We start from the raw sequence: 22,395 nt of genomic DNA, 5'->3' as shown, positions 1-22,395 counted from the left end.
CAGGTCAGAGACTGAGTGAGTCCTGAAGTGGCATGGCTGGGCACCGGCTGCAAGAAGATCCAGCATTTGCTTCTCGAGAAAGACAAACACAAGCACACCGCCTGTTGGGTTTACCCGGGTCCCGGCACTTCTAGTGCTCAGGGCCACAACAGCTGTGCGCCATGTGCAGGACACTCAGGCCCCCTTCGTCCCTCTGGGTGGCAGTCCCAGAAGCACAGAGGCCAGTCAGGGGGAGGCAGAGGGTATTTGTAAGTAAGGTTATCGGCGACTTTTGTGCAGCTTCAAAGGATGAGGGGAAAGCTGGAACTATGCCCAGGCTTTCGAATTTTGGGATCTCTCATTTCCAAAAGGCAGCTTCATTAGTGCCACCTGCCACTCACAAAGGAGAGAAACATACTCAAGGGACTGAGAAGTAAGATTTAACATCATTGTATTTATTAGGTTCTGAAACAATACACATTCACATCCTTTTGAATACAGTACATTTGGCACAATGTTTACAATGAAATAACACTAACGAATGGCAAGAAATTACAATTACGTCCAGAAGGGAAAAAATATACAAATAAAGCATCACAATACAAAAAAAAAATCCCTAAAATTGAATACATTTTCTATTTAGCCAGAATTACTTTGCACATAATTTAAAAAGAGGTAATTTTTTAGCCTTTTTTTTTTAAAGCAAGAATGCATTTTTTTTCACCTTTGGAGGAAAAAAATATGTTTCCACTTCACAAAGTTTCTCACTTCCATAATGAGAGAACACAGGAGGACAGCCATCCTTCATATATTTTTTGGCTTTTTTTTACACTTCATTTTTTTTTTTTTAATCTTAGAGAGAGCTGGAAAGATTAGAAAGAATCAGCAGAAATGTAACTGTGTGTCCACTTCCAAACTCTTGTGAAAACTAAAATGAAACAATGAATGCTCAAGGAACACACAAGCGTTTTTCTATAGACTACATGGGATTTGAATCTGCCAGTGTGAAAATTGAGCAGCTCCAACCCCAAGGAAGTGGCGTCCCAGCAAGTGTGGAACTTTGGGTACTGACCGACAGGGGGCGTCTCTGGGTCAGGCGACCTATTGGAGCTGCCGGGTGGAATGTATTATTGTTTGACTTCCCAGCAAAAACGCCAGGTGTCCTGCTGGAAGGGCCCAATCCCCACCGACATGGGAATGCCACCAAACCTTGGCCAAGGCCATCTGGCATTGCAGTTAGAGCTTGCTTGGCTGTTCAAGGTCCATCATGGTGAAGGAAACAGAGGAAAAAGAGAGCAGTAGTGGTGCATGAGTATGATGGGCAGTATTGTCGTGTCTTCCTAAGAAATGAGATGATGCCACCATGAAGATGTTTCTGTGCTTGTACTCAACTCCAGAGATAGTCTCTCCCCAGTGCGTCAAGTTACCGAAGATAAATTAAATTAATCTACTGTTCCTCATCACTTCACTGGTATGCCAAACACACAGATTGATATAGCATAATATTTGAAATTATCGTAATAACAGATAATAATTACACCTGAGTTTTTAAAAAATAAAAACAAAAGAGAACTGAATGTCACCATTAGTAACAAAGGCTATGACCAGCCAGGTGCAAATATGGACACCAACTCCCTATGGGCTCGAGTAGTCACTGTCCAAGCTTTGACACCACCATCAAAAACATTCCTTTCTCTTCCCCATCTCTATCAGGGCATAATAGAGCACAGGAGAACTATATTTGAGATTTAATATAGCTTAATATATGTTGACATCTTTTAAAACAAACCAAAATGAAATAAACAATACAAAGGACCCCCCCTCCCCACTCCCCACCAAGGAAACAAACACACCTTATCTCTCGGTAACTTGAACCAATACACATACAGAGTATTGCACCTGGACATTATTAGAATTATTCTTTCATAGACTAAAATTTTATAATATGCCTGAACATGCAGCAGTTGATACCTCTAAATTCAATGAATTAATTCCACAGGCCTTGCAGCAAACACTATATACAAAAATCTCAAATGTACAAAAGGCAAAAAGCTTCATTAGTGCCACTTTGCCACTCACAAGTATATATATTTAGGGGGAGCTGGGAAATCCACGTGCAACAGTTGGAATGGATTCCATTCCCTGATAAATCAGTTCAGGAAAACAGATAATCAAATGACCTTCGGGAAACATATACACAAAGCCACAGAGAACCCTTGCAAATCAAAGAATGTAACACTGTTAGCATATCTACAGGAGGTAACATCGCATCCATTAAATAGTGTCCGCATGAGTTGCCATGACATGTCACACAGAAACAAGCTTCAGAGTCCGCCTTGCCACACTGTCAGTTTTCAAGCAAGTTGCTTTTCAGTCCCTTAACACCCTCTGCATAACCCATGTTTAACCTCATTCTGCTTGTTCCGAAAGCAGATATTTCATAGTCCACTTTACATGTTTAATGTTTAAAAACCACGACACAGTAGTACTACCATTTTGTACAAGTGCGCAAAAATAACACACTGCTGAAGAAAATAAACAGAGCTTATACTGGGAACTCAAGACAAAACTGGAAGAGAATTGGAGAGCCACGCCTTCCTAGACCCCCAGGGTCTCGGCCATCAGTGAGGTGGCCTTTGTGTTCAGGCAAAACTTCAATAATGAGGACCACGGCCTATTTCCTTTTCTCTCAATTTGTACAGACCCCATGTGCCACTCACGCATTAAGAGCATAAACCCTGGACAAATTGGTTACTCATTGCATATTAGCCCTTTAGTATCAGCCTGTATTAATACTGGAATTTATATCTTTTGGCCAATGAGCAAATTTGAGACTATATTTTTCAAATGTTAAGAGAGTTCAAAATTAAATTTCTTCTACAGAGTGATTTCTTCCAAGACGTACATGCTTCCACAGCTTTGGCATGCCCCAAAGCCAAAACCAAAGCAAGCAAGAATTAGCCATTCCAGACAAACCAACACAGGTGGTAACCTGTGCACCACCTAGTCTCTCTCCTTCGTGGGCACACCCCGAGGGCGCCTGCCCTCATGCTGAAGAAGCACAGTCTCTTCTCCTGGACAGAAGGCAGAGGGTGGCAGGTGGGAGGACTGGAGGGTTGACAAGCAGAAGTCACTGGGAACTCTACGTCCAAGAGCAGAGCCTGAGACTTCTTGCTTGCTTTTCAAAATTTCCTTTGCAGGAAAAGAACTGAAGTTACCTCACTGCCAGGAACCCCCGAGACATGGAAACAGGATTGCCAACAGATACCACAGCAACGTGTCCAGCTAACGGAGGACCCAGCATGATTCTGCTTTACTGGTGAGTCAGGAACCAAGAGTGCCTTCTGGTCACCAGGCAGAGGAGGGAGGGACTGGCCTGGGGTGAGGAGATGCAATAAATAGAGTGGGCAGGGACTGGGGCTCTGGGAGGAAAAGTAGTTCAAGACCTTCTGAGCCTCTGAAAAGCAAGAATCTTCTCGGCACCCCTTCTTGCAGCATCACCAAACTCCACCTGGACGGACTGCTCAGGGCATCAGGTCTTCACCAAAGTAGGAGAAGCCTTTGAACTCCTCCTGGTTGATCTGCTTCACAATCGCCTCATCCACAAGCGTGAGGACCGGCTCTTCCCGGGTAAAGTCTTGGTCAAAGTTATTGACGTCTCTTTTGGTTTTCTGTGAGAAGAAAAAAAGATAGCACTGACTCCAGGCTGACCTTCCTCCCTGGGGCCCCCCCGTGGGAAGTGGCCATCACGCTGACCAGCCTCTTGCCAAAGCGGGCTGCTAGCTACCAACAGCAGATATAGAGCTGTTCCGATGAGGTCATGATGGATGGCCCCAGGACCGGGAGGTGACAGAGGACTTGAAGAGGAAAAAATGAGTTCAGGTGAGAAGGAAGAAGGGGTGACAGGGTATGATGGAAAAACAGGGAAGTGGGATCCCCATAGACTGCGTGTGTGTATGTGTGTGTCTGGGAGAGTGGGGGAGACGGCTCCCATCTCACACTCCTCCTGCCAGCATCTGCCTTACCCTCTGGCTCCATTGAGAGCCCTTCCCTGGGACCCAGGGGACAAACTCAAACCTCCCCCTTCCATAAAGTCTCCAGTGCTCTTTTCCCCCACAAGCAGACCCCCTGACTTTGCCGTGTCTGTTCCATATGATGCCCTACCTAGCGTGGACAGTGAGTAGGCTGGGCACATCTCCTGGAAAACCTGCCTTGGTCCCCACCTGCTCTCCCTATTTTGTGGTCCCACATTCTTTCCCTTATTACAATCAACACTCTAGCTTGCAATGAATTGTTTATGCTTTTGTCTCGACTAAGAGCTCCTTAAAGGCAGGGGCCTTGTCTTAGTCAACTTTGGGTGCCCAGCAATAAATGTGTACTGAGTAACTGAATGTGCAAATAAATAAACCCGCCCTTGACTGACCAGCTCAAAAGGACCCATCCCCAGTTGGAGGTTCAAGCTCTCCAAACAGGGCTGATGGCAGTCAAGTCCTGGATTGGGAGACACTCAGGAAGTGTAAATGACGCTCTCTGCCTCTAGGGGCTGAGATTTGAGTGCCGAGCCAGTGTTCCTGCCTGGAACAGTTTGCAACGGTTAGAAAAACTGGCCTAGAGAAATAGGAGCTTGGCTGAGACTTGAAGACTGAGTTACAATCGTGTTGGTAGAGATGGAAGAAGGGCACTGTGTCAGGAAGAAAGATGGGACAAGAGCAGGGAAGCAGGGACACGGAAGATGTGCACACAGGACAATGGGTTCAGCAGGCTGCCTGGGGCCGAGTCCAACGTGAGGATGGCAGGAGGTCAGAGTCCGACTGCAGATGCCTCCAACACCAGGCCCCCTGTCCCCCACAGCACACAGCACACAGCACACGGCACACAGCACGATGCCGGGAGGATCGAAGGGGCTCCGGCAATACCTTTTCAGACACTGATTAACTGGTGGTACCCAGGATTAGTGACCTAGATGATGGATTATTACTTGTAGGAGGGATAATATTAATATATGTTGTGTTCTGTAGAAACCAGTAACCTGAAAGATGTTAATAAGTAGCCTAGGAAAAGAGTAGTTTTGAGATAAAGCTGTATTTCATGCCTGGCTCTTGGATCTGCCATGCATTTTGCCAGATTAAAGCCTCTGAGATGCCCTAGAGTCAAGAAACCCAGTTCTCACTGTTTGGGCCAGCCTTCTGCAAATGTGGCATAATTTGTTTTTCCTGAGTAGCTTATTACGATTTCTTCCTGAAGCAGAACTCTGCTGCACCTGGTTTTGGAAGTGCCGCTTTACAACTTCCAAAGAACTCTCACATTCATTTATTCATTGATCCTTGGAAGAGGGATTATCACCCCAATGGTAGAAATGAGAAACTGTAGTTCACAGATATTTGGGGACTTGCTGTAGTCACCCAACTAGTGAAGAGCAGCACCAGACTCAGATCCAGGTCCCAGCATGACGCCTCCCGTGGTGTGGGAAATCTGCAAGGCTGGACGCTGGAGAAGTGGGAAGACGCAGCCAGGGTCAAATTCAGTCTGGAGACGTTTGGGTAAAGCCACTAGGCTGAAATGAAGCCAGAAAGGCCCGCCAGCAGGCCAGCATGGTGGCACAGCACCGTGAGTCCAGGAGAAAGTGCATAATGTGGACTGGACAGCTCATCAGGGGACTCTGTTTTCAAACTGTCCCAGATTGAAATTAGAATCAGATGGACAGCATGGAACAGAGATGCAATAATGTTCCAGAACCCATCAGTGAGGCGTGGCATCATCTCCTGGGACCTAAGCTGCATAGCAGGTAGGGCTCAGAGACCTCGGTGGGGAGACAGAGGGAGACACAGAAAACCCGAGGGATGGAAACAGGACCTGAAGCTGAAGGAAGCACATGTTGCCCTTGAAATGGGAAGCCCAGTGCTTAGTCATCCCCCCAGGAGGGCTGGCTCCAGGCATGGGGACTATCTGTGTTCCATCTCCAGTATGTACAGAGCGAGAGGAGGAGGGCCCTGCGCGGAGAGAACAACAAAGCCCATCCCCACAGTGACGCACGTTGGACACGAGAGGCCCCACGCCTGGGGAAAAGGTGTGCTGACGCCACTCCTGAAGATCTCTATCGAAGGAGGGATGGGTGCCCTTGGACAGAGGGCGGGGGACAGAAAACGGGCCAGCGGTGCAATGAGTGTAGAAGGAGGACTGAGAAGGGGAGAAGGTGGCAGTGACTCGGGAAGCACCGAGGATCACCCCAGAAGGCGACCATAGGGCACCCTCAGTGGGGGCAGGAGTACAAAGGGGACTGACGGGGAGGAGGGGCAGGAGCCGGGTGAAGAAGAGTGGCGGAGGGATTGGGCAGGGGGAGACTCCACGTGGTATCACCAAGGTGGGCCGTGCCCAGGTCTCCTGTCTCAGGGGCAGGACCACCTCTTCGCCAGCCCCCTCCCACCGGTCCCTGATGAGGGGAGTGTGCACAGAGAACCCGGGGAACCTGCAAGCGCTCTGGCATTGGCTCTCCCGGGGCATCCATTTGTTTGTGCTCCACCTTCCCGTCATCGGTGTCTATTAGTCATGAAAACTGGTTTTGTGTCCTGAGGTCAGCTGAGCATGGTAACAGACCAAGATGCCACGTGATGTTTAAATTTCACAACTTGCTGATTATGTACCAGGAAATCAGGCTCAGTTAACATGGCTTAGAGGACCTCTAGCTCCCTGGGGGTGGGAGGTGGGGGCTAGCGTGGGGAATCATCTAGTTCCCTCTGGGCTTTCCATGGCTCTCAGAATCATCTGTGGCACTTGAGCGAGTGTGCCATTCTTGAAGAGCACTACAGGAAAGCACTTGGCTCACCCACCCGGTTGTGCAACCTGACCCAGGCCCTATTTTCCTTGGACATTTTAGGTGCATGTCAGCTACTCACTTCCAATTCATATAGCCAGCATCCCCACTCTGCGCAATTCCTGATGATTAACCACAGAGACTTGAGAAGTTTTCCAAAGCAATTATCTCTGGGAAACACCACTGCCTATTAATAATAGTATGTCTACAGCATAGCATCCTCAGATTTGACGAGGACTGGGGATTACATCCTCACTGTTTTTATTTTTTGAAAAGCTGCTGCCTCCCTCGCAGGCACAAGACTGGACTCCACGGTTCTGACAGGCAAATTCCCAGAGACACCCCCTATTCACCTAACTCGTTGGTTATCCCGGATGCCTCCCCTTACGTCTAAGCCAGGTTCTTAGCCCACACCGCACAGCCTGGGAGGTGACAGTGGGCATGTGGGACGACCTTCTAACTCTTCAGACCTTTGCTCCTCCTTGAAGCCCCCCCCCCATCCCATGGCCTCAGTGTGGGGAGGGTGCTCAGAGTAGGAGGAAGCTCACTGGCTGACCTCTTATCCCTGCAGTGTCCCTTCCTGGTTAGATGACATTGTGTGAAGTCACTCTTTGAGCCTTGGTCTTTTGATCTGGAGAATGTGGTGGTAACAGGTGCCTTGAGGACTAAATGAGATGTCATGTGTCAGGTGCCTCAGTGCCCCTGATCCATAATGGGCACCCAATAAATGTGAGTTCCTACTCTGCCTCCAAGTCTTAGCACTTGTGTGCCACGGGCAGGCACCACGCACAACTTGGCTGCATTACCCAACAGTCCATGTGATCTGCCCATCAATGCCACGAGTTTCTTGGAGGCAGGGACGAAGCCTTACATTTCTCTCTAAGCCTCTGGATCCTGAACTACTGCTGAGCCAAGGCCCACCTGAACACCTGAGTGCTTCCTCCAGTAACTAGGGTTCTTCTAACAGCGCTTCACTGCCCTTGGGAAAAGGCCCGATTCTTACACACACCCTGTAGGAACCCGAGGCCCTTCAGGATCTTGTCCCTGCCTGCCTGCCCAGCCTCATCTCCCGTGAAGTTCTCTGGACTCACGGGCTTGCTCCTGCCTCCAAGCCTTTGCACAGCTGGTCCTCTACCTGGAACCGTCTCCCCTCCTTACCTTCTGCCCCATGTCCTCGTCACCAAGCTGACTTCTGCTCACCTTTCCTATCTCAGTTTAGAAGGCCTCTTACAGATGTCCATCATTTCTCCTAGCCCTTAACACAGCACTCAGCACACTGGATGTCCTCCTCTTCTCCACTAATCTGTGAGCTCCTTGGGGGTGGGGGCTGGGCCAAACTCACCGTTCCATCTCCCACCAAGCACAATGCCTGGCATATAGTGTGCGCTGAGCAGACATCTACTAAAAAAAACATGAATAAATGCACCCTTCTTGAGCCACTTTATCTAGAGCAAAAAGTGATGTAGGTTCAGAACCAGTGGCAGCTGACCTGCCAGAGGGTTTTCCATTTGGGAAGTAAAGGTGGAGTGGGGAGAAGGCTGCGGTCTGATTCACGAAGGGCCTGGAACGGGGCGGCCCAGACCACTGCAGCCGCACAGGGCCTGGAGAAACCGACAGGTGGACACCTGGTCAGCGGTGTTTCCTCTCCCAGCAGCGGTCAGCTTGGGCATGAGGGTTCCCTGATCGCCCGGACAAGACAGAAACAGGTTCAACCAGGATTTGGGAAAACTGCATCAAGACAGATGGGTCAAGGGGTGTTTAGGGACTTGGTGGCTACGTATCTAGTCCTTGTGGTTGGGGTTCAGGGAAAATGACATTTCTTTTCCTCTGGCATCCCTTCCGAAGTAAGGTCCTGGATTTGAGAGGTCTAGGGGTGATCTTAGTGAAGGGGCATGACTCTGGTGTCAGCAGTGGGGGGTGAAGTAGAACTTATGGAAACAACATTATAGTCATCCTAGATCCATCAGCTGCATCTGAGCAGCAAAGCCACCAAACTCATCTTATAAAGCGCTCCAAGGCCACTGAGCCCTGGGGTCTCGGCCGGTGTGGTGGTGCTTGGACCGCAGCATGGCCAGGGACGGGCGGACTCCATCCTCGCTTCCTCCACAGCTGTGCAGTTCCCTCACAGCCCTGCTGTACTGAGTCAGAGACAGGGTTTCAGAGGAGCCAGGGACACGTGCTCCTGTCCTCATCTGGTCGTCAGCAGATCCACACATGGCTGTGTTCTAACGCCCCGAGAAACTCCCTGATCGTCCAGGCCCGGGCACGGGGCGGCTGCCCTGCTGTCCCCATGGGGTCTCCAGAATGCCGGTTTCCCTTCAGGCCCCTGTTGGGCTCCCCCTCCCTCTGAGCCTTCTCTGACACCAGCGTACCCCCATCTCACCAACGGCACCTCCTGGATCACGCATTGGGTTCCTCCCTCTAACATTTCACGTGTGTCCTAGTATCCTTTCCTATCCCGGAAGGGACCTAATGCAAAGCAGGACACACGGCAGACTCTGAACATTCATTTACTTGAAATAATTTTATTCACTGTAACGGTCAAACCTACAATTCCTCCTACCTTTGAAATGTCAATAGGCTTATCTAAACTCAACTTTCTTTTTTAAAATATTCTACAAGAAAAAGCAAGAATTTCATAATTAAAATGCTTGTACAACATCGGTGAACTGAAACTTGACTGCCTAGTGCCTTGCCTGGTTGGAATGCTGGGTTGGAACAGAATTTTAAGTTATCATTTCGCTGGAATTTTCTCTAAATATAATACTCCCCCCCCCCACCTACTTTTAATTTCGTTAACCAAGAACTGGTTATACTTTTGGACTTTCTTTATAGAAACAGGACAAAACGTCCGGACAGTCCAGCCTGTGCTGGGCTGCCCATGACCTGGCCCGGCACCCCCGTTGCCCTGTGCTTGCTGTGGTTCCCGACCGTTTCTCCGCCATCTCCATCTCAGAATGTGGTAGCCAGAGCTGACTGATCCGTTCCCCACTCTGGTCTAAGCAATGCCATGTTCGGTGGAATGACCCCCTACTTGGCAGAAACCCTCAAATTAATCTGATGCCTAAGATAATATTAATGTTTTATCATTTCTTAAGTAGTTGTGATTAATCACAAATTTGTCCAATCTAATTAATACTGTTATAGGTTGAATTGTGTCCCTCAAATAGATATGTAGAAATTCTAACTCCCAGGACCTCAGAATGTGACCTTATTTGGAAATAAGGTCTTTGAAGATGTAATCAAATTAAGATGAAGTCACCAGGTTGGGCCCTAATCCAGTATGACTGATGTCCTTATAAGAAGGGGAATTTGGACGCAGAGACAGACATGCACAGAAGGGAGGTCACGTGAAAAGCCATAGACAGAGTGACACTGTCACAAGTCAAGGAACCCCTGAGGCTAGTAGGAGCTGAAAGGGGAAAGGAAGGATTCTTCCTCGCAGGTTTGGGAGGGTGCATGTCCCAGCTGACACCTGAGACCTCTAGCCTCCAGAAGGGACAATTTGTTATTCTAATCTCCCCGGTTGGGGGCACTTTGGTGTGGTAGCCTTAGGAAAGTAATACACACACCCAATTTTCTGAAATTGATTTTCCAAATCCAGATGCAATCGTTTTTATGTAATCTTGATTTCTTCTTATTTTTGGAATTTATTTCTAGCCTGTCAATGATTCTATAATTTCCCTCCCTAAGTCTCAGTTTATTTACCAAAAAGTGGGGATAATAAATATACCTAGATGCTGAGCTCATTTAAACTCTGAAGCACTATGCAAATGTCATTTTCATTCTGTCATAGACCTATCTGCTATATCCTTCAGATTTTGGTCATCCTGAAATTTGACGGGCATGCCTCCTGTCGCTCTATCCAGATGCACATAAAAATCGTGTGCAAGACAGGGTCAGGCTCAGAACCCTTTCCCTGGCCCTCTACAAACGTCCTTCTCACAAAGCTGACATCCAGTCCCACCAGCTCACTTTGTGAGTGTGGTTGTTAAAAATCCATTGTGAACCAACCAGCCATGGTCATTTCCTCCATCTTGTTCAGGAGGATGATAACAGAGACTTGCGTTAGGAGGCTAGTTATTCATTATGTTAGGAAACATTCATTTTGTTTAGGAATATGGTATAAAAGGTTCATGTTAGATCTCCTTATTTTTTAATGTAAGCCTGGCTGAGTGGGTCCCCCAGGTGGTGACCTCTACTCTATTGGGCAAAGTTGCTTCCACCTTTGAGGGGAGAAGAAAAATCAAGACCCCTTTGCTTTATAAGCCCAAATGATTAGCTTCATGGCATTTAAACACGAGAAGCCACTTGGCTCCCGGCCATTCCCTGGTCCCAGGGAGAGAGCCATGGCAGCACGGGGGCCCCTGCTGCTGCTTGCAGGGGCAAAGTGCCTCCGGTGGTGGCTTGAGTGCCTCGACCCCTACAGTCTGGTCTGCTACCTTTCATCCAAACCACTTCTAAGAGAAAGCTGCTTCACTTCCAGGGCAGTCTGTATATATAAGGTCTACCGGAAAGTTCTGTCCGTTTCTATCACAACAAGTTTCCACACGTAAGCACATGTTTATTTGGCGCATGTGTACCTCTCTATTTTTATCACTTAATGTGTACATACTGATGTAGCAAATTAACTAAAACAAAGTTGATTCACATTAGTCTTATGTGTGAAGCGATAGTCTACCCATGGCTACTGATAAAGTTCATTTACGCCACTGTAATTTTTATGAATTTCAACAAGGAAGAAATGCTACAGAAGCATGTCTGTCACATCCACCATATTCCCCAGACTTAGCACCCTCCAACTATCACTTGTTTTTGTCCTTACAAAATTTTTTGAAGGGCAAAAAATTTAAAAATGAAGAAGATATCAAACAAGCACTGGTTCAATTTTTTGCATCAAAAGATAAAACATTTTTCAAAAATGGGATATACAAATTGCCCTCACGCTGGCAAGAAATCATTAATAATAATGGCAATTATATTATTTAATAAAGTTTATTGACGGTAAGAAAAATTTGTATTTTGTTTTATTCCAAAAATGAGCAGAACTTTCCGGTAGACCTTATATAACTATAGCTCAAAAACAGACCAAGTCCCTCGGATCACCAGGCATTCTGAATAGACAGCCACAGCTAAAGTCTGTCAAAGCAGCTTTTGATGGAATTCAACTATTTCCTCTCTCTCCTTGTCCCCTCCTTATTGCTGGAATATAAAAGATACACATTTCTACACACTCTATTTGAAGCATTACTTTGGAAACTCTTATTAGCTAACACTAACCTTCTCCCTCACACCTAGCAAATATTCCAGCTATCAAAGGAGTTCAGCTAGCTACAATGTGTCTATGAATCAGACGAGACTTCTATAGGGGTGTTTAGACCCAGCTCTCCTGACCTGCATTATAGGGGAGGGAGGATCCCCGTTATAAAGCAGTTGTTACCAAACTTCGAAAACTTGTTATGATGCTCTGGAAACAAACTTCAGGGAAACTACCCGAAGGCTGTCTGCAAGGCTGCCAGTTTAGAAACCTATGGAAGAGTGAAAGGAGAACCCAGGACATGACCCCCCGAACCCTGCTTCCAAAGACACGGGGAGCACCGTCCTCGTCTGCCCTTGGTAATGGGGGTGCTTTTCAAAGGCCCTTCTCCATCTAAATTCTATGGCTCAATCATTTGAAGTAAAAGTGATGCATTTAAAGCAAGCCTTCTTAACCAGGGTTCCTGCTGTGAAAAGCAGGGGCAGCAAACTCTCTGTGAAGGGCCAGCTGGTCAGTACTTTAGGCTTAGCAGACCACGGGCTCTCTGGCACAAAAGCAGCGGCGGACAAGACAGAGATGAGTAAGCATGGCTGTCTTCCATCAGAACCTACTTTATGGGGACTGACATTTGAACTTCATACAATGTTCATGTGTCACAAATGGTTCTCTCCAACCATTTAAGACAAATGCAAAAACCATTCTTAGTTTGAATGCTGCACAAGAAGAGGCAGAGGGCTGGGTTTGGCTTGAAGGTCAGGGTTTGCCAACCCCTACATCAGCTTTCCTTGAGGTCCCATGTCAGGCTTCTTCGAACCCCATAAAATGCAGCACAGTGTGCCATGTGTATGGGCGGGTTCAGATTTTCCTGGAGAGAGTTCACTGTATCAGATTCTCAAAGGGCTTCCAGAGTGGGGGCTGACTTCACGGCAAAGTTAAGAACCACAGATTTTAAAGTTTTCCCTCAAACACAGCCTGAATTTCTCAGTACTACAATAACTCTCTGAGAAATCCATACAGAGGAGGAAGCCCTGAGAAGCAGGCTTAGGACCTGAAATGTCCTCTTTCGCTCCGACCATGGGGTGGGAGAGGAGGCAGCACAGGGGGTTCTCTCTGGCCGCTCGTTAGGGGACCAGCAGGAAGGCTGAAGGTCCCTGTGGAAATGGCAGGGTCAAGTCCCCCAGACATAGACTGTGTATTGAAGGCTCTTCCCAGAGGGGTCTTTTAAGACCAGGTGAAGCCATTTACCTCAAAGTTTTAGCTCCACAGAGTCAGTATTTCTTCAGTCCTTTTGGGGAAGGAGGTATTTCTGGGTAGTCCAGAAGGACAGTGCTGTACCTGCTTCCTTGACCCCCCTCCCCAATCCCCAGCACACCACCCTCCCAGGCCTGCCCAGGTCCACACCTGTGGCTGTGACTATTTAACTCTAAAATTTGGTAACAGAAGTATACAGTATACGTTCCAGCCAAAAGTCCTTTTGAGTCCTCATCACCTGTAGAGGGAACTCGGGCCCTTGATGACATTCAGTATAGAATTTAGAAATGGCCTAAAGGTATCTCTAAGTGCCCCATGGATCTTGGCTCCTCAGTGAGACAGGCAGTGTCTCAGGTCACAGGCTGGCCTTGCCAGCTCCCGTTCTTTAAATGGACCCTGCTGAGTCCTCAGAGGATGGCAGAGAGCAGTCGCTTTTCTCATACAGGTGAGTGTACCACCCTCCAAGGTCAGAAACGAGAGCAAAGGAGGGTCCATTTCCCTCTCAAATGCAGCAGAGGAGCTCCTCAACCATTTCTGAGGCCACCAACAGGATGGTTTTTACACTGCTCTGCGGGGGAAGGCACGCTTCTTCCTGGGGAGGGTCCCCAGCCCAGGCTGGTCCCCGCACACGCCTCCATCACCCCGAGCCTCTCTTTCCTGGCACTCTTTGTAACTGGGACCAGCCAGTGACTTACTTGATAACTGTTTGTCCCCTGGGCTAGTGGCTGGTTCCTGCTTGGGAGCCTGTCCCAGCACAGTGCTTGGCACTGCCTCAGTTTCTTCATGTGGAAGATACAATAGAGCTCACCAATGGAGACATTTCCTAAGAGCTTTACCTTCCTGACTCATTTAACCTCACACACCACCCCCTGGGAGTGCCACCTCCCACTCTGTAAAAATGAGAAAACAGCTTGCCCAAGGTGTACGCCGGCCAGCCGGAGGCAGAGCCAGGGCCCAATTCAGCTTGTTCTGACCCTGAGGCCCTGTCCCTGGCGGGTGCTGGCCTGCCTCCTGCCTCGAGGCGTCGATGCGGTCATGTGTGCAAAGGGTTGAACGGTTTCTGCCGGTGGTGTTGTTGCTGAGTTACAAAGAAGTAAACAAGCAAACCTCTGCATTCTGTCCTGTACCCCTCAGTGTGCACGAGGCCACCACCTCCATGATGTCTTTTGGGGTCATTTCTTAGACATCAGGGTGAAGAGAGGCACTGCCCCTCAAAACTTTTCATTATAATTAACAGTAAGAAATACATTTTTTATATGACCTGGTGCACAGCACCTCATTGTACTACCCCAAGAACAGACTCCTCAAGCTATACACTACCTTTACTATATGTGATGCATTCTGTGTTCCAGTCAGTGTTCTGCTCCATCCCACTCAGCCCATCCTGTCCCAGCCCACCCCCCCACCCCCCCACGTCCCATCCCGTCCTCTCCAACCTATCCTTCTTTAAAAGGTTTTCTGTACCAGGCCACTGAACTGATTTTACAACCCACTGTTGAGTAGACCCCGAAGTGGAGTAAAGGGGTCCCCATAGTGGTGCCTGGAACTGAGAAAGTGCAGAAAGCACAGTGTGGATATCCAGGAACGATGAGCCTCGGAGGAGACAGCACCCAGCCTGCCATGGCGTGCCTGAGGCCGCGCTGCTGAGCCTGGCTCCGCAGAGAGCTGGCCGCATGCGGCAGGACGTGCTGTGGCAGGACCCGTTCCTGCTGCTGCACCAGGGGCCTGGGTCTCTGGCTGACAGGGGGGTGGCTCACGGTGGCAAACCTGGCCCCCCCTCTGCTTCTCACCACACGGCCCTTTCTCATTTATCACCCGCTTTGCGAAGTAGTGTTATTAGTGACAGCTCTTGGGTTTAGCTTTCCAGGGATAATTGTTGGTACCTAAAGCAAAAACTTTCCAATCTGGTTCTGGCAAAAGCCCTGAGCCTCCACTCACTAATCTTTCCCCTCCTTGTTTATGAAAATGTTCTAGATAGAGATCAGTCCTCTCTTGGCCCAGGATTCATTACTGCTGTGCCCGCTGGCTTTGAAACAGGAACTGTAAATAATATATGCCTCTCAAGTCAAGATGAGGTCACCCACCTCCTTTCACCATTCAACAAACTCAGGTATCCCAATGCAGGGTCTTATTGCCCCAAGTTCCCGGCAGACACTGAATTCGGCCTCGGGCCATAAAAGGTGAGAAGAGAATTCAGAGATGGAGCTAAGAGAGAAACATTTTCCAGGAAAAACCCTGTAGATCTCCACAATTCATTTATTCCACAAACAGACCGAAGCCCTACTATGTGCCAGGAGCTGTTGCTGAGGACGCCGCTGAGACCGTAACAGATAAAAAGCCCTCCCCTCACAGATCAACCAGGCCAGGCTAGTTGATGTGGGTGATGGATACATGGGCATTCTCTCAACTTTCCTCTCTACTTTGGTATGTACTTGAAATTATTCCATAATAAAAACTTAAAAATAGAGTTCTCACATCTCAAACACATGAAGCTGAAAAAGCCAGACACAAAAGAGGGACATGGCTCTCTCTCTCTGACCTGAGTGAAGATGATTTAGGCCCAGTGACAGAGAGCAGATGGGGGACTTGCCGGAGGTAGAGGGCACCTGGGACCTGGCAGGGAGCCACGTCCTAGGAGTCATTGTGCTCAGGGTCACGGGGTGTGGCCATTCGTTCAGGCGCATCAGAATGGATACTTGAAACGAGTAGATTTTATTCTATGTCAATTTTATTACAATAATGTTGATTTTTTAAAAAAATCCTCGAGTCCCTGTCCTCACGGAGCATGTTTAAATGGAGCGGCTGTGGCTGGAAGAAAGCTTAGGTCTCATTTTACAGGAAGGACCAGAGAAATCCAGGGACTTGCTCAGGGTCTCACAGATGCTGATAGCAGAAACTAGTGCCCAGCTCTGTCCAGCATTTTCCTCTTAACTCCCTGCCGGTGGCCCAGGCGGGGCTAAATCCTGGAATCCCATGTTTGGGGTGACTGTTCTGAGGCATCAGGTAGAACAGCCGGATCCCAGGTGCCTGGCTATGTGTTGTACAAATCTGTGTGCCTCTCCAGGAGACCCCCTATTATTTTTAAACACTAGCTGAGAGGCCAGCAGCTGTGGGGAATGGCAGGGAGTCTGCCTGATGCCCCAAGTCAAGGTCTGGCTTATTTTCTAAGTCATCTCAGTTGATAAGCTCTATTCTGGCTTATCTTCCCATCTCTATACTTAAGGCAAGAAACATATTTCACTGTCCCAGTCATTCCCAAGCCCCCTCTACACCTGGCTGGGCTCACAAACCTGAAATCCACTATTAACTTCCAAGCTCTGAGCTCTAAGAAAACTCCTTTGTGGTTGGAGTAGATCCCGGATAGGATGAGCCAGAAAATATGGAGAGTCAGTGGATACAGGTTCAGAGGCCAGGTCTTCTCACTTGGAAGAGACCAATGTGGAACCTTAATGAATTTTCACAAACCAATTTGTGTTTGTCAGGTCCCAGAATTCTACAATATCATTTGAGTGTCATGCTTAGGCCAAACCCTATTGTTGCCACCTGCTACCCCAGCACGCACAATGCGGGATAAACAGGGCACCAGTTCCCCCCTATGCAAAACTGGGTTTTCCACGAGGTTCTTTCCTCCATGACAGATGTGCCCTGGAGGATCCAGGTCCTGAACTTGGAGACTGGTGTGGGCGGCAGGGGAACCCAATCAGCTTGTCAAATGTCCCTTGGTGCCTGCACCCTTCATAGAGCAAATTCTGGCCTCAGGGAAAGAGGACTGAGCCCCTCCAGGGGGAAGGTTTAGTGTTCTTTCTGCTTTTACTTTGATGCACATTACTCAGCCTCTGACCACTGCCCCTCCACTCCTGGCTGCCGGTCTACCCTGTAGCCTTCTCTGCAGAAACGGGCAGGAAGGCACTGTTCAAATGGCCCCACCTGGACAGGATCTTCTACAGGACCCCAGATGGGAAGAGGCTCCTGTGACAACAGAGGCCCCGCCTCCCAGCCTGTCCTCTACTAAACTTCTTCCTCTCCGTCCTCTACCAGACCTCAAGACTCCCCTCCCAAGGTCAAGTCGTAGATTTTACCCTATTGCCTAGTATTCCTCAAGTGTCTAGTGACGCATCTCCTCCTGTCATCTAAACTCCTCCGGGTGGTGATATTAACGTGATAGCAGGGGATGCTTTTTTTCTCAAGTCAACCTTCTCCTCCGGGGCTTCACGGAGAGCACAAAGTGCATGCTCAATAACTACCTGCCAAAAAGCTTATCGGAATCCTGCCTCTGTTTTCCATGCCTTTTCCCACGTAGTCCACTCTTCCTAACTCTTCCTGGCTTTCTCTGCCAAGATCCAGCTCTTTAAGAGAACCTTCCCTGACTGCTCCTGCTCTTCCCTCCGTCCCACAGACACAGCCCAGTCGGTCCCATGTGCCCAGGCTGGGGTGTTACCAGAAGTGCCAGTGCAGCAGGGAAGAGATTAAATTCAATGTTCACTAGTCTGATGAACCCATGATGTCAAATACCAACCTAGAAACCTTTGGTACTTATAGAAATACCAGCCTAGGTCTCAAATTCCTACTCCACTCCTTCCACATGGTGGGGGGAGAGCAGAACTAAAGTGATGTGCAGGCGGCCCCCCTCACCCCAGGCTGCAGGAACGCTCCTCCAATGAGAATTCACAGGTGGAGAAAGCTATGTCAAGATGCCCCACTGGGGCTGTGTGGCTTAGAAACACTTGGGAACCTGCTGTACTAGCATGGAGTCTCACCACTGATGGCTACCATCCCAGGGCTGGGCACCGAGAGCCACACAGCTATGCTCAGCAGAAACACCGCTGAGAACAAAAGCAGAAGAAAGAAAGGTGATGAGCAGGTTCACAGAATAATGGGGAAGGGTCAGACGGTGTGAGAAACCGGGGTGCTATTCCAAGGGGCGGGGAATTCTGGCATCTAGGTGGAGTCGTCTATGGTCTTGCATCGCCGCCCTTCTCCTAGGACTCCCCCAACTTAGATTTTAAGCCCCAGCAAGCTCTCTGGCAGAGTCTGAATGATGTTTTTTTGCCAGTCTTCAGCTGCCTTCCCTGACCACATGGTGTCATCCTGCATCTGAACTCCTGGCCCCTTCACCCCTTTTGGAGCAGGAATATTGTTCAGTCTGCACCTCCCCCCTTCTTAGACCGCCACTGTCTCCAGCACTGTCAGCATCACGCCATCCCGAGGGCCCACTGCACATAAAGGACTGTCCTAAACAGTTCACACACACAATTAGGATTCTTACTCTTCACAGCAATCCAGTGCGGTAGGTACTACTGTCCCTACTCTGTGGATCAGCGGAGTGAGGCTCAGAGAGATGAGATGACTTGCCCAAGATCCTGCAGCCCAAACCGGAACCTGGTGGCATCTGATTCTACAGGCCAGCCTTTAAACCTCACACTACTTCCTGCAGTCCTTAAGTCTTGATTCTGGGAATCTTGGGGTAAGAGGAAGAGGGGCTTTGATAGACTGGGTGAGGGAGGATGGTGAATGGAGAGAGAGGAGCTAAAATTTACTGAGAACTTACAGTGAGCAAAGCATCTCGGGCTTGTTATCTAATCCTGTTCATGATTCTCAGAGAGGGTATTCTCATTCCCATTTTATAGGTAAGGTTGTCAGGGTGCAAGGAGGCCAGAAGTCTGCAGGTGGAGTGAATCTGCAGGTTCACATGGCTCTCCTGTAATAACATGTTTATTCAACCTCAGTCTCTCTGAAGTCAAGGCCAGTACCATGTCCACTGTCCCATGCCACCACCTGGGCCAACTATCAAAACTGGGCTCCTGGACTTTTCCCATGCCCTCCAGCCCCGTGCCGGAGTCCTAGCTCTTCGAGGGCCCTTGCAGCCTCTGGGAGGCGAAGGGCTCTCACTACAGCCTGGACAGTGCTGGGGGCGCCGTCTGGGCCCGGCTTCTGCTCTGTCAGGGGGATGATGAGGGCAGTCTCTAACGACCACCTGGGCTCTGCGCCTTTGTGGTCCCTGCCATCAGGTGGTCTCTGGGCAGGTGGGCTGACTTTAGGGGAAGGGGCTCTTCCTCGGGCCACTAAACTGGTGAGGGTGTGAGGGTCTCGAGCCCACTTCCCAGGTTTCTCCCAGCACGGCCCGGTCATGCAGGAGCATGCAGGCAAGGCCTCCCTCGCGTCCCGCCATGCAGTGTGGATGGCCGGATGAACGGAGCATGAGGTTGAGCGGGGCCTCCACGCCACCGGGCCTGAGGGCTCACCTACCTGGACAGACGCCCCACTCTGGAGGCCTTACCTTAAAGAGGGATATTCACACTGAAGCGAACTTGAAAAGAGAGAACACGTACACAAGAGAAGTTTACTTGGCCAGCATTTTCCCTCATTGCCTTTGGCTTTTAATGAGGACGGCTAGGTTTTTGGGGGTGCAGGTCTCTCGCTCCTCCACTGGCTCCCCCCAATATGTTGCCAAAACCCGGGGAGCCATAATCTCAGAGCCTAAGGCTTTGTGTGTGTGTGTGTGTGTGTGTGTGTGTGTGTGTGTGTGTGTGGTGAGAGGAGTATGCAGGAAGGAAGCTAGGAATGAACAAAATACTTGCAAGATCTGCAAGGTCAGATGATGCCCTTCGACCACACCAAACATATCACTTCTGCCCTGTATGGTCCCAGAGTAGACAAACTCACCAAAAACACAAAAGCCAAACGTGCTTCGTTTACTGGCAACTAGATCATGCCATCATCTCGGACCCAAATCCGCCGCGGGACAGACCAATGCATTCTATGCTTGGAGACTTTTTCCAGCATCCAAGGCCTTGGCTCCAGCCTCTCTGGCTTTTCCACTCCCCCACCCACTGCTGTGCACCCTGCTCTGAAGCCAGCCACCCCCAGGAAACTGAACTGAGCACCTGGCAGCACAAAGTCTTTGGTTTAGTGTCGATGGCACATTGCTTGCCCAACATCAGTGGAGTGTGAGCGTGGACAGGAGGAGGAGAAAAGGGAAAGTGGAGGGTGGGCAATGGCTGCTACAGCCAGGAGGAGAAGCACGAGGACAAGCTCCACATGGACGCAGGAGCCACTGAAAACGTCCTGGGGAAGGGGCCAGAGCAAGGAGCATACACAGACCCGAAGGCAGGACACCCAGGGAACTCGTGACAGCTCGGGAGTCAGGGCAGGGGTTAGACGGGGAAGCTCTGGCGCCAGGGAGCAGAAATATCAGTTTAGCAAACATCCCAAGAAGGCAAAGGCCCGGAGGGGACAGCAGCCCGTGGAGGTATGTGATAGAACCTGACCAGAGGCCAAATTCCAGTGGTGAATCTGGACAATCTCCTTTGTGCTATCTTCAGAGGGGGCGGTCCTGGGGAGGCCATGGGAACCAGGCCCAGAGCTGAGCTCCTGCCATAGCCTCAGCCCCTGTGGGTGACCCGGGGCCCCAGCCTCCTGCTGCGCCAGCCTGGGCAGAGTGCGGGCTCACTGTGCCCACCACAAGGTTCTGCCAAAAAGGGGATCCAAGTATTTATATGCCATGGGAGTGGGGATAGGTGGGAGCTCTGGAAAACACGCCACGGCATCTCGGCTCTTTTCAAGTCCTCGACGGGATGGCTTGCCCTCTCCCAGCCTCACCTCCAGCACCTGCCACCAGGCAAAACCAAGTCCTTCCTGAATCAGACAGACGCCCCACCCCAGATTCACTACGGCCCGCCGGGGTGCAGGACAGTGGCTATTCAGCAGGTTTCTGGGATGGGTGGCATTCTTATGTGGTGTCAGTGGGCACGGGAAGGAGCAAGTGGAGCTAGTGCAGGACGGAGGAGACCCGCTGTTCCCTCACAGCCCAGGCCCTTGACCGGACGCCGAGATCAGGGGTCCGTGCCCGGGTTTCCCTGCCTGCTAGAGCACATGCGCCGTGTCTTCTAGGGCCACCACCAAACTGCAAGGCTCGGGCCGTTTGCTCAGACTTGTCCCCCCCTTTTCTCCCAGTGTCCTCCCTTTGACTTGGGGTCTGTGCCTAAGCTCCAAGCACCTCACTCCGTCCCCGGCTGCCCGCCACCCACTATCCAGGCTGCTTCTTCCTGATGACACCCTCCACGCCTGCTTTCCTTCGTTTCCTCCTCAAAACCTTTCTCTCCCAGCGCTCCTTGAGAGGCACCTGATGTCTCCTCAGGTCATGTGACACTGGGAGCCTGTCCTGTGATGGAACTTCCTGTCCCATGAGCTGTCCTCACCGCCGGTTTCTGAGCCAGGCAGGGACCCACACACCCAGGGCTAACCCTGAGTCAGTGAGGGGTGGGGGAGGGGCGCGAAGGCTTATAAAACCCTCACAGAAGTTTTCACATTGGTCCTGCAAGGCTTCCAGTGATGAGAAGTACAGCATATGCATCGCTGTGGTGGGATTTAACCCAACTTAAAATTCGCTTCTGCTGCACACACGCCCACAGATGACTCAGAGTGGTGCCATTCATGTTTTTCAGAAAAGAGCTTTCAGCTTAGGGGCAGAGGTGGGACACCTTTCCAGCCTGCCAACTAGATGAGGACTATTCTTTCCTTTCCTTATTGTGGTATTTCCCTAAAGAGAAATCTCTAGTCCAAAGGATATAAATGTGATCAGATATTTAAATAACTTGTCTTTAAAGACCTGTAGCTGAGAACTCTGTAAGGATCAGTATCATTCAGCTCAAAATGTGATCGGAAACACCTTGTTGCACAGTGTGCGTTTCCATTTTTATTCTTCCTTCAGATGTTCCAGTTCTTTCCTCCAAACTGAATTCAAATTAACTGAATAATTGCCCCTGACCCCCAACAGTGGTGAGGGTAACTCTGGGGTGGAGTGGGGCATAGGAACAGGTACAGAAGCTGATTCCCAGGCTGTGATGAAATCAGGCTTCAGGAAGGCGAAGACACTGAGATTGGCGGGAGCTCCTGGACAGCCCCTCCCTTTTTCACTGCTGTCCTCTCAGGGGGCGGTAAGGCTCTGAGGCTACCTGAGCCCCTCAGCAAAAGGAGCATACCAAGTGTTGCCCTCTGCTCCCAGGTGGGGGCTTCTCTGGAGGTCCAAGGGAAAAAGCATAGGTCCCTTGTGCCCTAGGTAGAGATGGAGTCCCATCTAACCCCCAGGTGGTCCCGA

The 22,395-nt window shown here is 49.7% G+C and overlaps 1 protein-coding gene across 2 annotated transcripts in view; it reads right to left on the bottom strand.

The window, feature by feature from the left end:
- Positions 1-413: 413 nt before the first annotated feature.
- Positions 414-22,395, bottom strand: part of PRKCE (protein kinase C epsilon) — a 513,463-nt gene continuing 491,481 nt past the window's right edge. For both annotated transcript variants that reach the window (XM_066267045.1, XM_066267046.1), the window contains one exon: positions 414-3,650. In XM_066267045.1, coding sequence (XP_066123142.1) covers positions 3,504-3,650 — 147 coding nt within the window. In that variant the 3' untranslated portion in view covers positions 414-3,503. The remainder of the gene's footprint in view (positions 3,651-22,395) is intronic.

The sequence above is a fragment of the Saccopteryx bilineata genome, chromosome 3 (assembly GCF_036850765.1).
Source record: "Saccopteryx bilineata isolate mSacBil1 chromosome 3, mSacBil1_pri_phased_curated, whole genome shotgun sequence".
Lineage (NCBI taxonomy): Eukaryota > Metazoa > Chordata > Mammalia > Chiroptera > Emballonuridae > Saccopteryx > Saccopteryx bilineata.
The sequence above is the reverse complement of the archived record's forward strand: the minus strand, read 5'-3'. Positions and strand labels throughout refer to the sequence as shown.